The following is a 17,220-nucleotide window of genomic DNA, read 5'->3' on the forward strand; positions in this document are numbered from 1 at the left end:
ACGAAAACCCGTTTCATTTAATGATATCCAGCCCAAATCCTGTATCATTTCTGTGACACTCTCTTGCATATTTCGCAATAATACACAACGTGTAGCCTTTCTTTGAACTTTTTCGATGTACTACGTCAGTCCTACCTGGTAAGGATCCCACATCGCGCAGCAGTGTTCCAAAAGTGGACTGACAAGCGTAGTGTCTCCTTAGTAGGTCTGTTACATTTTCTAAGTGTCCTGTCCATAAAATGCAGCCTTTGGTTAGCCTTCCCCACAACATTTTGTATGTGTTGTTTCCAGTTTAAGTTGTTCGTAATTGTAGTACCTAGGTATTTAGTTGAATTTACGGCTTTTAGATTAAACTGATTTATCGTGAAACCGAAGTTTAACGAGTTCCTTTTAGCACTCATGTGGATGACCTTACACTTTTCGTTATTTAGGGTCAACTGCCACTTTTCGCACCATTCAGATATTTTTTCTAAATCGTTTTGCAGTTTGTTTTGATCTTCTTGTGACTTTATTAGTCGATAAACGACAGCGTCATCTTCAAACAAACAAAGACGGCTGCTCAGATTTTCTCCCAAATCGTTTATATAGATAAGGAACAGCAAAGGGCCTGTAACACTACCTTGGGGAGCGCCTGAAATCACTTCTGTTTTACTAGATGACTTTCCGTCAGTTACTACGAACTGTGACCTCTCTGACAGGAAATCGCAAATCCAATCACATAACTGAGACGATATTCCATAAGCACGCAATTTTATTACGCTTTTGTAGTACAGTGTCAAAGGCTTCCGAAAATCCAGAAATACGGAATCGATCTGAAATCCTTTGTCAATAGCACTCAGCATTTCATGTGAATAAAGAACTAGTTTCACAAGGATGATGTTTTCTAAACCCAGATTGCATGTTTTAGGGATATCACGAATCACGAAACGCAATCATTTTCAGGAAGACTCTATGTGTTTCTTCATTTAGTTGTCGATAACTATAAATATGCTTTTTTGTAATAATTAAATTCAATTAAAAGTACTAAGCAGTCAAATAACACGAAATTCAGTAAAACTTCATGGAAATGCAGGTGTTTATTAATTATAGTACCTGTCAAATGTCATATAAATTAAATAATATGACCAGAGATGAAACAAATAGAGATTATAAATTAAGATTGAGTGGGAGTCTATCCATCGCCTCATACTCTCTCACATGATATCCGTTCAAGTTGATCGTCGATTCCTTTACTCAGTTTTTCTATTACAAAAGTTAAACACTCCTGCACCTGAAGATGCTGAGCTACAGTGCCAGCTGACCACTTGATCACCATAAACTCTAAAGCCGGGTACCTACGCACAGGTACTCAGTTACATAACAGACGAGTAACATTTCTCTTGCGGTTTTCTCGGAATCGCCAGAGTGGTGCACATTATGTTATTTTAATGGCCTACTAAAGGTGTACAAAGTTTGAAGTAAATCTGAGATCCCAACGTCGTGGCCTCGCCTTGTCAAGCTTGCGAAGCGCATCGAACTATAGCGGCATTTATTGTATGAAAGTATGCACTACAGTCATGAAAAAGACGAGCAATTCAGTGACCGCTTCAACATATGTTTGTGTGTGACCAGTGCTATGCCGCAGTCACGTCGAGAGCGACCTATTGTGCACCGACATTAAGCAGGATGCAGCTAAATATAGTCACGCGGTGGCTATTTTTGACTGCTGCCCCGCCATTAAAGTGAGTGACGTGATTACGAACACCGGAGAGAAACACCGACATTAGCGGCTGAAATATGAAATGGTTCTGCTACCGTCATCTTGAAGGACGGGATTGTTACAGCTATTAGACGAGCCATCTACACTCTTCCGAGATTTGTCAAGAAAAAGGGTTTGAAAATCAGAGCAATTACATTCCTGGTAAAGAGGCTATTCCACATATGATTAGATTCAGGCAAAGTAATAACACAAAAAACAGATAAAGGCAGCTTATGGCTACACCGTTCAGAAAGGTGGACGAGTAAAGCCACGTCTCCAAGCTCACTGCCAAGCACAAGTGATTGTGGCCGTTAGAAACTGATTTGCTAAGCCTACTTACTCTCCAAGTCTGAACATTTTATGCCACTACTGTGTCCGTTGCAACTATTGAAGGCCAGAAGCCATGAGAGCTCACGTTTTGTCGTTACCTGTGGAAACTCCAACGTACAGTTAATAAGTGTAAACGTTATGACCGCTGTCCACCACGAAACCGATTGTCGCCTTGTGGCAAGGCGGCGTGCAGGGTGGCTATAATAAACTTTCGTTACCTGAGTGGGCTGCCATAAAAGACGAGTGATCGCGGGGTAGTTAACCTTTCTGGAAATATTTGTAAATACACGAAGAAGAGAAATAACGAAAAACCATTGAAAGAAACACATATTAATTTCCACATAAGAGGGTAACATTTGTCAGTTGTGTACCAAGTCACAAACGCCTGCGTGTTGTGGCCATAAATGGTCAGCAAAGTGAAGTCTGTACCGTTACCATTCCACAATTGTTCGCAGCGCTTTTCGAACGACAGACTATAGAATGTTAACTGTCGTGACACGGCTCGTGCACTGGTTGAAGATCGCACTTTGCTTCCAGATTTCTTAGCCACGGCAACAGTAGCTTCTATAACAATTTGTGGCAGAACTGGCCGTCAGCCTCTTCCAGAAGCAATTCCCACAGGTGCCAGTTAATTCGAATTTCCGAATCATGTTCTTCATCCACAGTGCAGAGAAAGTATCTCTCCGTATTCCTTTAATGCATCCATACTTGCAAAGAGAATCAGCACTATTGTTGTTGAAACTTTCTGGCAGATTAAAACTGTGGGACGGACCGAGACTCGAACTCGGGACCTTTGCCTTTCGCGGGCAAGTGAAGGTAGGAGACGAGGTACTGGCAGAATTAAAGCTGTGGGGACGGGGCGTGAGTTGTGCTTGGGTAGCTCAGTTGGTAGAGCATTTGCCCGCGAAAGGCAAAGGTCCCGAGTCCGAGTCTCGGTCCGGCACACAGTTTTAATCTGCCAGGTAGTTTCATATCAGCGCGCACTCCGCTGCAGAGTGAAAATCTCATTCTGGAATTATTGTTGTTGTTATGCTAAAAGAGCCTTACGAATTAGGCCCTGCTCACCTCGACCAGACCAATGTTGACTGCCTGCAATTGTAGTGCACACTGATGATTTCTTTCAACCACACGGTCGCCGTACCAATACCGGCGCCTAACGGCAAGTCACAACACTAGCACTGCTAAGAACGAAAATCAGTTTGAACACGATTCCTACAAAAGTGAAGACAGTAAATAGTTTCCCGTCTGCGCTGGCTCAAGTAGTAAAAGTATAATTATAGCCACGCTGTATATGAGGGGAGCAGAGACGAACGAGGAATCGTTATAGCGACGACAAGTGCCACAAATGGAGCAGTTCTGTCGTATAAGAGACTTAGGCAAAGGGCAAGTTGTTATACTCCGGTGCCACGGAACAGATATCTCGGAGATGACGAAGCTGGTCTCTTGCTCGCATGAGTCTGTCGTGAGCATACGTGGAAAGTACTTGAAGGAAGGTGAAACACGAGTAGGCGAGGTGTTGGATGAGCATGCCTCAGTATAGAACGTAAAGGTCAGCACAATGCTGCTGCAGACACAAGCGTTCTGTCAACTACCATTGAAGTAGACGCCGAATCTACACCTACATACATACTCCGCAAGCCACCTGACGTGAGTACCTCTATCGGTTCTCCCTTCTATTCCAGTCTCGTATTGTTCGTGGAAAGAAAGATTCTCGGTACGCCTCTGTGTGGGCCATAATCTCTCTGGTCTTATCCTCATGGTCTCCTCGCCAGATATACGTAGGAGGGAGCAATATACTGCATGACTCCTGGGTGAAGGTATGTTCTCGAAACTTCAACAAAAGCCTGTACCGAGCTAGTGAGCGTCTCTCTTGTAGAGTCTTCCACTGGAGTTTATCTATCATCTCTGCTTTCGCGATTACTAAATAATCCTGTAACGAAGCGCGCTGCTTTCCGTTGGATCTTCTCTATCTCTTCTATCAACCCTATCTGGCACGGATGCCACACCGGTGAGCAGTATACATGCAGTGGACGAACCAGTGTACTGTAACCTACTTCCTTTGTTTTCAGACTGCATTTCCTTAGGATTCTTCCAATGAGTCTGAGTCTGGCACCTGCTTTACCGGTGATTACTTGACAAGTTAACACAGTAAACAGAAGATTTACTTAACTTGTATTTCTGCAAGCGCATGAAGACTCATTACAAATAATGCAGCAGGAAATAAGAGTCAACAAGGAAGAAGCTCCGTGAACAGAAACATGAACGGTGGTGTTGGAGCCGTACTAGGAGGCATCTGTGTAGCGTCACGCAGCGAAGAGGCTTCGAGTGCGAGTGGGCTGCCTTGAGCAATCGTTGAGATTGCACCATAAAAAGTCAAACCTGTCGCCTGGGCAGTTGTACCACAGTTTTTGTTACAACAGGTCGATAGTCGTATCGAGATAACCCGTCGTCCAAGCAAATCCCTTCATCTGGGCGAACAACTGCTCCAATCATGCACCGCATCCTGGATGCAGTATGATGGTAAGGCGGACATTCGCTTTGGCTCCCACGGGACGTATGGCAATATTCGAAGGCACCATGACAGCTGTGGATTACTTGAGCATTGGAAAATGTAAACTTTCACGGCCGCAAATGTCACAATTAATAAAATGTTATACCTTGGTTGAATGGATTTCACTTTAAAACCCAGTGTTTCGTCCCCTATCTGCGGAGGACATTTTCAAGGGAAATCGTAGCTTCTTTGAATGTCCGATTCATACACCCTGACTCGCTACTGACTACAGAAAATTCCGGTTCCGCTTGCTTCCGTGCAGTGGCGTGACGTCACATGTTTCGAATCGAGGGCCACGAGAACGATAGGCCGCGGCGCGTACGTCACGAAAGTAGTTCTGAACTCGCTCGCAAGCTCAGCTCAGCAGACAAAATGCGTTTCTAAACCTGTTAACTCGCAGCGTGTGTGTAAGTACTAACGAGAATTGCATCTTCCACTGGAATCTGCTGATATGAAGTCTTACTGATTAACAGTACTACAGCAAAATTTAATTTAAGATCGATACTTGATATAAATGGTTTATAGCATTTAGTCTCGTCTACTTAACAATACTCATTACATGCTGGAAGTGGTGCTTATACAACTGATAATCATTTTAGCATGATTTTATTTTATTGTACGCCAGTACAGCCGTAACAAATTATAAGTAGGCCCATGGACTTCCCATCATTATAGGACAAATAACAGTAAGATTCCGTAATAGCGGTGTCCAGTAGAAGATTAAGTTTTCGTTTGTACGGACACCCCTAGTTACGAGTTAACAGGTGTAGGAACGTTGTTTGTCTGCTGATTTGAGCGAGCAAGCGAGCGAGCGCAGGGCTACCTCCGTGACGTACGCGCCGCGGCGTATCTTTCTCGCAGGACTCGTTTCGAATGCGCGAGCGCAATTGACCGTTGTCGACTGCCGTCGTCCGCTGGTGGAAGACTGGTACACATTGTTTTCAGCACGGGAATCCAGATGATATTCAATTTCACACCCTCTTCCTTCCTACTGAACTTCCTGCGCTGTTTTACAATCTCTATGGCCTCTCGGTATAACCTTTCATTGCATCCACTTGTGGCTGCCAATACTTGAGTCCTATCAAAAGGCATGTGGTGGTCTCCTGGCTGCAAAGCATCTTCCGCAACAGCTGATCTGTCAATCTTCCCTCTTCTGCAGTTGCCCTTGTGCTCTCCTAGTCTTTTTTTAGTACCGACGTATACATCACCACAGCAACACAAAATCTTAAAAATTCCTGCTTTTTCCAGTGATTGGCGAGAATCCTTGGCTGATTTTAAGTGCTCTTGTATCTTGTAGATTACCACGATGTTTCGCTTTTCAAGATTTTTCCTATGAGCTCAGTAACGTCCTCAATTAAAGGCAGGAAAACGTTCAATTACAACGACGCTTGAGCATCGCTATGATTTCTACGCGATACTCTTAGCGCTCTTTTCACCTCATCCAACGAACAGCCATCCTCAAGCAATGCGTTAATGACATGTTTCAATTCTGCGTCACCCAGCTCTGCTTCGCAGATTTTTCTTGCTCTATCCGCCAACGTTTTTATGATGCCTCGCTTTTGTTGTTTGTGGTCGTTCGAATCCCGGTGTAGGTAACGGTCTGTGTGCGTGGGGTTTCAGCAAATCGTGCTTCCCAAGCTATCATTTTCTTTCTCTAAAACTAGCTCATTAAGGAAATTCAATCTTCCGCATGTCTCCACCTCCATGTAAACTGAATCTTTCTCTTGATCACGTTGAGATGTTTCTGAAAAGACACAGTTCCTCCCTTCCATGCCGCCACAAAAGAAAGGTATCATCCACCAAATATTCGGTTTCTTATTAGTAGTCTCCAATGCCTACTTCTCGAATTTGAATAATGTGGCTTTATGAGAAATGGAAAGTAAAATCGACAGTCTCCTGAAACCTGTACCGATTCTGCTGAACAAATGAGTAGTATTTATTTATTTTTATTTATTTATTTATTTAACCTGGCAAGATTAGGGCCATCAGGCCCTCTCTTACATCTAACCAGGCATTCTACTTATTTTACAGTCATATGTTTTAGTAGGCATGTTAAACTACATCTAATACAAAAAGTGAGATAAACAATTAGAAAGGTACACCTCGAAAAATACATTACTGAAGAGAAAGATTTTAGATAGGAGTGCTGGCAGCAGGGAGTATGAGGGAGACTCATGGTGAAGGGAGGAGAAGAATAGAGAGACATGATGAAACATGATTAAGGAAAATATAAAGGAAAAGAAGACTGCGTGGCTAATAGAGATAGATGAAGTGGAAGGCATCTCAGGAGCAAGATAGGAGACGCTAGCTTTGCTATTTGACAGATGAGAGGATTGGCCTTGCACATTAATTTTGTGGAGAATTTTATGCGGATGATAGTAGGAAATGCTTCAACTTCTTCTTAAAAGCAACAGTAGATTGAATTTTCCTCAAGGTAAGGGGCAGTTTGTTCCAGAGGCGGACAGCGGCAACTGAGAAGGAGTTTGCAAAAGTTTTTGTTTTGTGAGTGGGCACAGTTAGGATACCAGATAAGAGTGACCTCGTGTTTCGATTATGATGGCATGACAGGTTTTTAATCTCTGAAGCTAGGTACTGGGGTGCTTGCGCGACGAGGAGTCGGTGAAGTAGACATAGAGTGTGGTAGTCACGCAGTTTGTCCGGCCGCAGCCACCCTAGCTCGGAGTATGAAGCACTAACATGATCATATCGGCGAATGTTGCAGGTGTAACGCACACAGGCATTCATGGTTAGCTCTAGCCGTCTTTTGTTTTCACTACTCATGCCTTGTTGAATCACATCACAATAGTGGAAGTTCGGTAGAACGAGTGCTTGCACGAGCTGGCGTTTCAAGTCCTGTGGGAATATGTTCCGAAACTTTTTGAGAGCATAGAGACAAGCAGACGTCTTTCGGCACACTGCGACTGTATTCTCCGCCCAGTTGAGATGCTCGTCCAAAGTTACACCCATGTTCTTCACTGTTTTCTGATATCGTATTGGAGTACCTTCGAGCAGAATAGGAGGTAGCCGTTCGCGGAAATCTGAACTTATTAATTTCTGATGGGCTATTAAGATTACTTGCGTCTTTTTTGCATTTAATTTAAGCCCCAGGTTTTTCGCCCATGTCACTAATGAAGACAGATCATCATTCATCAGAGCGATTGCAGTGTTTACATCTTCAAGTCTGACGCTTAGGTAGAGCTGGAGGTCGTCGGCATAGAAATGTTTACAGGAGGACAAAACCGACGAAAGATCGTTGACATATAAAGAAAACAAAAGTGGTCCTAAGACTGATCCTTGTGGCACTCCCGAAGAAACATGTTTCCAGGAAGATTTTTCATTTGCGCAGACAACACATTGCTGTCTGTCTTTTAAGTAGCTTTCAAACCATCTCATTGCACTATCAGAGAAGTTAAGCTTTTGCATTTTTCTGAGTAATATGTCAAAGTTAAAAGTGTCAGAAGCTTTGCTGAAGTCCAGTAGCGTCAATATTGTTGCCTTTCGATTGTCGATGGCATATTTCAGGTCATCAGTTACTTTAATTAGAGCAGTGTTTGTGCTGTGATGTTTACGGAAACCGGATTGAAATTTGTCATATAGACTGGATTCATGCAAGTTTTCAGTGATTTGGTCATGAACAATATATTCAAGTGCTTTGGAAACAGCAGGCAGTATGCTAATTGGTCGGTAATCACTAGGCAGTTGTGGGTTTTCGATCTTAGGGATGGGTCGAATTATGCTTCTTTTCCATGCAGTGGGGTATATTCCGTTCACGAGGGAAAAATTAAATATGTCAGTTAAGACAGGTACTAAGATATCGGCAACATTCTTAATCATGGTTATACCGATACTGTCATTGCCTATTGCATCAGAAGAGATTCTCATTATTGCTTTTCTTGCCGTATTTGTTGTTACATGTTTTAGATGGAAGGTAACGTTGTTAGTTATCCTGTTTGGGGATTCTTGTGGACAGTAATTATCAGCCGTGCTGGTATTCAGAGGTGCAGAGAAGAATTCATTTAATTCGTTAGCTGACATATGAAAAGTAGTTTCCGATTTTGCCTTTCCGACCCCCAAGCTACGGAGATTCTTCCATAGAGTCTTGGGTGTCAGATCGCTGCATACAAGGGAGCGAGCGTGCCTGATTTTGGCATTGCGAATGCATTGTTTCACTCTGTTCCGTAGCTTTCTATATTCTTCGAAACGCTCGGGTTTCGGATCTGCCTTGAAACGCCTGTGGGCAGCATCCCTATTAGTCATCATTTGACGTAATTCAGCTGTCAGCCATGGAGCAGGAGATTTTCTTACACGGACTGTGCGCACAGGTGCATGTTTGTCATAGAGGGCAGTGAGTTTATCACCAAGTTCATTAATTTTGCCGTCGATTGTAGGTTCTCTGATTATTTGATGCCATGAGATTTCTGAGCAATCGGCTGTTAGAGCGTCAAGGTCAATACGTTTCATGTTCCTACAAGTTATGTAACGCGATTTGATCCTTGGGGGCTGCACAGAGTAGGCCAGGAATATTACATCATGTGCTGAGAGGCCAGGGGCCGATGATTGACCAACATCTCTTACTTTGTCAGTCTGTTTCGTTGCGATCACGTCTATAAGAGTATGGCTGTGCGCCGTATGGTGTGTAGGTTGTAATGGAAGAATGTTCATGCTATTGCAACTAAACAATCTTCTTAGGTTTATTGCGGAGGGAGTGTCTCTTAGCAGGTCTATGTTCAAGTCACCCATTACGATGACATGTTCGTATTGACACTGAAGTGAATGTAATTCCGACGCGTATGCCTTCCTTTAACGTTAGTGGTTCACACTCCAAACAGTTTATGAAGAATCCTACAATTCTTTCAAACAATCCAAACAGCAATGCCGCTTAACACCTTCTACTTATCAGCGCTTTATCAAAAGTGGAAGTCACGAGTTGTAGCAAAAATATTAAACTTTTTTTAACGCTTCCTCATAACAATAAGTAATTCAATACTTAAAGCAATAGATATTAGCGCTACCATCATCATATACTTCATTTTCACATAGTAGATAGTGTTGTTGTATAAACCAAATTAGCATTTTAACAAAATAAACTCATGTGACATACGTACCGCATTTATTTAGTGTGAACGTATATGCTACCTGAAGTACATCATCTTTCGAACACATTATACCGTACGAACTTCCAGCGCGCCAGAATAGCTGTGGATCAGCAAGTTCTATGAATCAGTACACCGAAGAAACCAACCCAAAGCTGCAAATTTTACTTTCTTTATTCACTCGATGGCTAGTTTCGGGCCGGGATCCACTTTCAAATCGTCGTAACATAGCAATTATGTCTATGCTCTGTAACCGTTTGCATATTTTTGACATGGTTTTGCATTTTGGAAGTATCATTTTTGTCTACGTCATGGTGATTTGAAAATGGGTCCCTCCCCGAAACAAGTCATCGAGTGACTTTAAAAAAAGTTAAATTTGGGCCGTTGGACTGGTTTTCTTTTTTTTTTCTTTTCGTTGTACTGACATTATACCTTGTTCCAGCATACCGTAACTAATTGCTACACATTACCTTGGCGATAATACTAGTAGTTAACCAATAAGGCATATTTCATTAAAATACCTCTACTTCGTCCGTTACAATATTTCTATCATCATATTCACTCACACATAGAAACTCTAAGACACATTAAATTTCAATTCACTTACCTTATAGAAGTTTAGTCTTTTCGTCTTGTTAAGTAGTGGTAATTTCTCAACACATAATTCATTTGCTACAACCAATGTATATTTCAGGTCAACACAACGGTGATGATATGGAGGAATCACTTCAAGGTACTGATGACGAAAACAGTGTGAACGATCTTGCAACGCCGTTTCCAGGCGACACTGATAACAATGACAACATGTCAGCAGAGAGAGAATCACGTGAACGTGTGAACTGTTTAAGCAGCGAGTGGACAGAATGGTGGCCCTGCAGTGTAACATGTGGCAGAGGAGTTAGAGTGAGAGAGAGATATGTGTCGGTAAGAAATGTTTTCTTAGGGAATCCTGAAAGAAAAAAAGTATAGTTGCAATTTTCACATAATGTTGATTTAGTAAATGTATCTTATAACTGTACAGTGCTTCTGTTGAAAACTAACTTATGAATAATGTCGACATAACCTACAGATTGCGCCATATTGCTTTAGTATTTATAAATCAAACCCATTTCATGCGTAATAAGATAGATTCCTAATGTTTAAGATATCACCGTTCATTTTTCAATAACAAAGAGCGTTTATATGTTTGTCGTACAGATTCATCATGTAAATTGAAATTCTTCACGATTTGATTCATAATATTAACGTTTTATGGATTACAAGAAATGTTAGCTGTAAACCATTTCTTTAAAGTCAGTACCGCCATTGGAGTGCTTTGCAGTAGGCTCTGCCAGAAATATCGACTCTTAGACACTGTGCCTAATAGTGTACTTTAATATGACAGTATTCCATCTTAGGCAATTTATAACAGTTGAAACACTTGAGAATGGCACTTTGAAACAGCAAACATGATTGTGTAAGTGTAAATATAACACTGTAAATAGACAACAGTCTAATAGCGATACTGAATTTAAAGAAATATATTATGACTATGGCCGTGCATTATAAAAAAAATTAATAAACCATTTCATTTTCTTTATAAATTACATTTACTAAGAAAACCATTCAATTTACTATCTAGATGACCAACAATCTTTGTAGGCTTGAATTCAGTGTTGTCTACAGCAGTGTGATGTTAAGTAATAATTCATCCATGAGTAGTTTTCATGTTTTAATCTCCAGTTAGCTGTTACTGATAAATTTAATACTGCAGATATTGACAGTTGCATCAAAAGTCTGCAGTTATTCGAGTGCATACACTCTAAGGCAAAAAACCTACGCACCACGAAAGAATTATCCGAATAGGACGGAAATCGGTAGATGTGATGTATACGTACAGACAAACAGATGATTACAGTTTCAGAAAAATTGCACGATTTACTGAAAAGAGAGGCCTTCACTGATTTTGCAAGTCATTAACATGTTGGTATACATATGTCCCTGATGGAAGCAGTTATTCGGCTTGGCAATGATTGACAGTGTTGTTGGATACCCTACTGAGTGATATCAAGCGAAATAGTGTCCAGTTGGCGCGTCAGTTCGCCAAAATTCCGAGCTGGTTGGACAGCCCTGCCCATAATGCTCCAAATTTTCTCAATTAGTCATCGGGCTGACTTCGAAGTGGGATTCATCACTGAACACAATTCTACTCAATGAGATTACAGGCTTAAGATGTGTCTGGAGACGATCTGGACAGCGGTGGGAAACCAACCTGACTGTCACGCGCCATATGGGCTGACAACCAGGAGGTGCCGGGTGCGAATCCCTTTCTTAACAGGACCTTTGGTTGTTATCCGCGACACCTTTACAGCACAGCGGTACGTTGACGACACTCTAGGTCCCGTTTTGCTGCCTGTCATGGCAATCCATCCTGGTCCTATATTTCAGCAAGATAACGGCCTCCCACACACGGCGCAAATTTCTGCGGCTTGTCTTCGTGCCTGCCAAACAATGCGCTAGCCAGAAATGTCCCCGTTTGAGAACGTTTGGAGCTTTAAGGGCAGGGCCTTCCAACCATCTCGGGATTTTGGCAATCTAACACACCATTTAAACAGAATTTGTCGCGACATTCCTCTGGAGGACATCCATAATTTTGTCAATCAACGCCAATCCGAATAAGTGCTTGCATCAGGACCACTACTGCACCAACGCGTTATTAGCTTGCTCCGTTTGTGAAGCTCTTTCTCTTGAATAAATCGTCCAATTTTACTAAAATTGTTGTCATTTGTTTGTCTGTTCGTGTACGCCACATACCGATTTCTGTTTCATTCAGATAATTCCTTTGTAATGCTTCGTCGTTCTCTTTTTTTTTTCTTTTCTTAGAGCGTATGTTACATCTTTCCCAGATGCTTAAGGTCTAATGTTGTTATAGTGCAAAGTTAGAACACAGGAAAAAATCTCTTGAGATTCCAAAATGTCTCAATAACAAGTATGAAAAAGTTGAAAAACCCTCTCAATTTAAATACTTAAACATAAAAATTACTAAGAAAGTTTCAGGAGTTACCTTTATTAGGACATAATAAGAAGAAGAACAGCCAAATGGAAGTAGCTTATTCATAAAAGTAACAGAAGAAAGGAAGCAGTACAGGGAAAGAAGGGTCAACAGAACATTGTTCTCGAGAAAGCAGTAGTTAACAAAGATGGGAAGTATATAATGATCTAAATTATGCACCGAGAAGTGAGATACTATCATTTTGCTCAATAAGATCATGTAAAACATAAATTTACTTTGAAATAACAGGAAATAATCAAATAAATTATCATAAGAGTGAAACATATTTGCGAGGGGAAAAAGTGGTTTGAAGATAGCTGTGTATTCAGCATTTTGTGTGTATTAAAATTGGAAATTTGTGGTAATTGCTTACGGGACCAAACTACTGACGTCATCGGTCCCTAGGCTTACACACTACCTAAATCTAATTTACACTAAGGACAACACACACACCCATGCCCGAGGGAGGACCTGAACCCCGATGGGGGGAGCCGCGCGAACCGCGACAACGCGCCTGAGACCACTAGGCTTAGCGTGTATTAAATTTACATACGTAGTTACAAGAAAGCATGCTCGCATGTTGAAGATTTAAGGCCCAACTCTGATGTTCCAGAAAGCAACAGCCAATAGAACTACAATCTAAATGCTTTTTGCACCAAGGCATCAGTTACTGCTATCACTGCATTTAACACATTTCACCAAAACTTATTTTTTCCCTGTTTGTATAATGCCTATTTGTCCTCATTTGTTTATGCTATATATAGTTGAATGAAAATCGCAGCATCCTAGTTGCATAATGTGTACTGCTTCAAAACGTAATTTCCCTTCGTGCAGTTGTTGCTGTTGACTGGGTCTGAAATCATGATGATTCACCTAAGCTGATTACCTCCAATAGTTCCTGAACTGATAAGGCACCAAATGAAATGTGAAAGGTTCCCCACTAAGTGACGTACAGTCACTTTTAAATAGAACTGTAGTAACAACTGTTAACGTAGTTAACTGGCGACTCATCTTTGGATGCCACGTCCTTTATCTTCCGGTTGGTGTATCGGTTCAACCACATGCAGACAAGTATGATAGTATAAGTTTAATTTAAAACTTTTCTCAACTTCTCCACTTTTATAAGCGGACACTCAAAGCTACATCGAGTTTGAACGCCGCACCAGCCTGGCGGGACAGTTCCGAATAATAATATCAACTTCCACAAAAGACAGCAATCGGTTACGTGTTCAAAACAGATAAATCTTAAGATTTTACTGAAACTAGTAATCGGATATTGAAGAGGCACACACCGTTGAATTCCTTTTCCTTAGATCTAAGATATTGGCAGAGCAAGAACCGACAAGCTCATGCATCCAAGTTAGTGACAAGAATAATATGCAGATAAACGGAAAAGAAAATTGAGGACCAGCTGGATGACGATGAGTTTGGCATCAGGAAAGATAAAGGCTCCAGAGAGGAAATTTTGACGTTGCAGTTGAAAATAGAAGCAATACTGAAGACCTACACGTTCGTAGCTTTTGCCGACCTGAGAAAACTTTCGACAATGTAAAATGGCACAAAATGTTCGAAATTCTGAGAAAAATATGGGTAAGCTTAGCGAGCGACGGGTAATATACAATATGTACAAGAGACAAGAGGGAGTAATAAGAGTGGATGAGAAAAACGAAGTGCTCGGAATAAAAAAGAGTGTGAGGCCAGAAAGTAGTCACTCGCCCCTGCTGTTATATCTGTATCTCGAAGAAGCAATGGCGGAAATAAAAGGAAGATTCAAGAATGTGATTAAAGTTCAAGTAGAAAGGCTATCATTGTCATTCTCGGTGAAACTGAAGAAGAATCACAGAATGTTTTAATAGAATGAATACCCTACTGAGCACAGAATATGGATTTAGTGTAAATTAAAGAAAGGAAGAAAATTATAAGGTGTAGCAAAAATGAGAACAGCGACAAACTTAATATCAGAATAGCTGATCACGAAGTAGACGAAGATAAGCAATTTTGCTACCTACGCAACGGAATAATCCACGACGGACGGAGCAAGGGGTACAGACTGACACAGGCAAAAAGAACATTCCTGACCAAGAGAAGCCTACTAATATCAAACAGAGGCCTTAATTTGAGGAAGAAATTTCTGGCAATGTACGTTTGGAGCACAGCACTGTCTGGTAGTGAAACACGGACTGTGGGAAAACCGGAAAAGAAGAGAGTCGAAACATTTTAGATGTGATGATACAGAAGAAAGATGAAAATTAGGTGCATTGACCAGTAAGGAATGAAGTCCTCTGTAGAATCGACGGCGAAAGGAATATATGGAAAACATCGTAAACTGGAGTGACAGTCATTAAAACAAACGCGTTTTTCGTTGCGACAGGAGCTTCTAGTGAAATTTCAATCACCAGTTTTCTCCTCCAATTGCAAAATCATTCTGTTGGCGCCCATCTACAAAGGGAGAAATGTTCATCAAAATAAGAGAAATCAGGGCTCGCACAGAAAAATCTAAGTGTTCGTTTTTTCCTGGGCCGTTGGAGAGTGAAACGGTAGAGAGACAGCTTGAAGAAGGTTGATTGCACCCTCTGTCAGACACTTTATTGTGAATAGCACAGTAATCACGTAGATGTAGATGAAGAAGTGTCAAAATGACAAGACATCTATAAAGACATCAGGGAATAACTTCCATGGTACTAGAGGGAGCTGTAGAGGGTAAAAACTATAGACGAAGACAGAGGTTGGATTACATTCAGGAAACAGTTTGCAAGGAGTACTCTGAGGTAAAAAGCTTGGCACAGGAGAGCGAGTGGCAAACCAGTGGCAGGACTGATGATCAAAACAATTAGCAGCAGAAATTGTTACAGCTCCAGTTAAAACAAAGTTAATACTGGTATCTCTGTGACATAATTATGAAAAGAGATTCTACGCCGTTTAGTAAGGAGTCTCCTACATTTCATCTTGGTGAAAGCAAAACTATGATATCTTGAACATGTCGGAATTATTCGTGGCGAACATTTTAGTTGAGTCATACTGCACATGTGGCAGTACTAATAGATGCAGTCCAGGCCAGACAGCTAAATAGGGGTGCTAAAAACCATTACTCCATGCCTTATAATTGCGGAAATTTACCGTGGCTCATTACTCCATTGAAGATGCTTTTCTTTAATTTAGTGTATTTCTTTGTTATGGTGGGTCGCATATCGAACGCCTGCAGAATGAAAAATTCTTTCTGTGAAATCTGCAGTCTGTTAGCCACATTGCACTCCAATTGTATTATTTCGTTATCACTGATCATTGTTCTCGCATGGAGTCAGTTATTCGTGGGCCCATTTCCTTCACTTTCATCCGCCGCCATAGTAATAGGCCAGGCAGTGAAATATGTCTTAAATCCTTTTTTTACTAGTACACGTTGCTTATTAAATCGCTAAATCAGTTATTCATGGCTTCTTGCTCTTATCTGTTATTGTACTACAAACTAGGTACGATACGTATCAAGAGAAAATCATCATGAAATGTAACAGCGAGCTGTTTATTACTGGAAAATATCACGATACAGGGTGGTCAGAAGGAGTCTGAAAAGTTTGTAAGCGGGTTTCAGGGAAGGTTCTGCTGAGGAACAATCGTTAAGGCGACAGTTCGATACGTTGCACCGTTTTCTGTTTAAGTGGCACTGATTCTATCCAATCAGATCGTTCCAAGCGCAAATTCGGACAGAGATGGTGTCACCAAACGTCTTCTAAAATTCTGGGTGGTGTCTGTTTGTTCTATATCGTGTCTCCCTACCACTTTCGCGCAACGACGCTCTGAGCGTGTTTTTTGGGGAATTGACTAGTTTGAACCTGGGACCTGTTGCTGGTAAGGAGACGCCAGACCACACATGACATGTAGAATTCAGAAGATTTCAGTGAGACTAGCGATGATATAATCAAATACTCAATGATTTCAGCGACAGCTCCACTGCACTCCATGTAAAAGAATCTTAATTCTAACTAAATTTAGTGGATGGGGTTCAAGGCTTTCCTATTTTTAGTTATCTGGTAAAATAACGTCAAAAAAGCAGTTAAGTTTACCAATGGAAATTTTATTCTACTCACAAAACATTGTTTATAAATTGCACTATTCATAAAAGGAAGTGTTTTAATACAGGATGGTAAAAACCAACTGCGTTCAACAAAAATGTGAACGAATATTCCCTGAATGGATTTCCAAGTTCTACAATGGATCGAAGGATGACCTATGCCATATTACATCTATAATCTAGGCTTAAATTAAGTTTCACAAAAGAGAAAACTATCAAAATGGTCTACAGTGACCCTCAATAATCTTTTATTACTTATCTAACTTGTCGTAAATTACAGTGGCTGATGTGGCTTCTCAATAACTATATAACATCGAGTTTCAGATTTTTACTTCAAGTGGCAAATGTGAACACCATGAGCTTTAATTGACGATCGACACTAGTATTACGCAAAAAGGGGTGTAACAGATG

General features: G+C 41.1%; 1 protein-coding gene across 3 annotated transcripts in view; it reads left to right on the forward strand.

Moving 5' to 3' along the window:
- The window catches only part of LOC126354704 (spondin-1-like), a 174,731-nt gene that overhangs the window by 138,826 nt on the left and 18,685 nt on the right, over positions 1-17,220 (forward strand). For 2 of the 3 annotated variants that reach the window (XR_007565374.1, XM_050004524.1), the window contains exon 12: positions 10,407-10,636. Coding sequence is in view for 1 of the 3 variants with exons in the window: in XM_050004524.1 (XP_049860481.1) it covers positions 10,407-10,636 (230 nt within the window). In the remaining 2 variants the exon portion in view is untranslated. Of the gene's footprint in view, positions 1-10,406; positions 10,733-11,109; positions 11,314-17,220 lie in introns of those variants that run through there. The other variant, XR_007565375.1, reaches the window with a different exon arrangement.

Source organism: Schistocerca gregaria, chromosome 3, assembly GCF_023897955.1.
Source record: "Schistocerca gregaria isolate iqSchGreg1 chromosome 3, iqSchGreg1.2, whole genome shotgun sequence".
NCBI classification, from domain to species: Eukaryota; Metazoa; Arthropoda; class Insecta; order Orthoptera; family Acrididae; genus Schistocerca; species Schistocerca gregaria.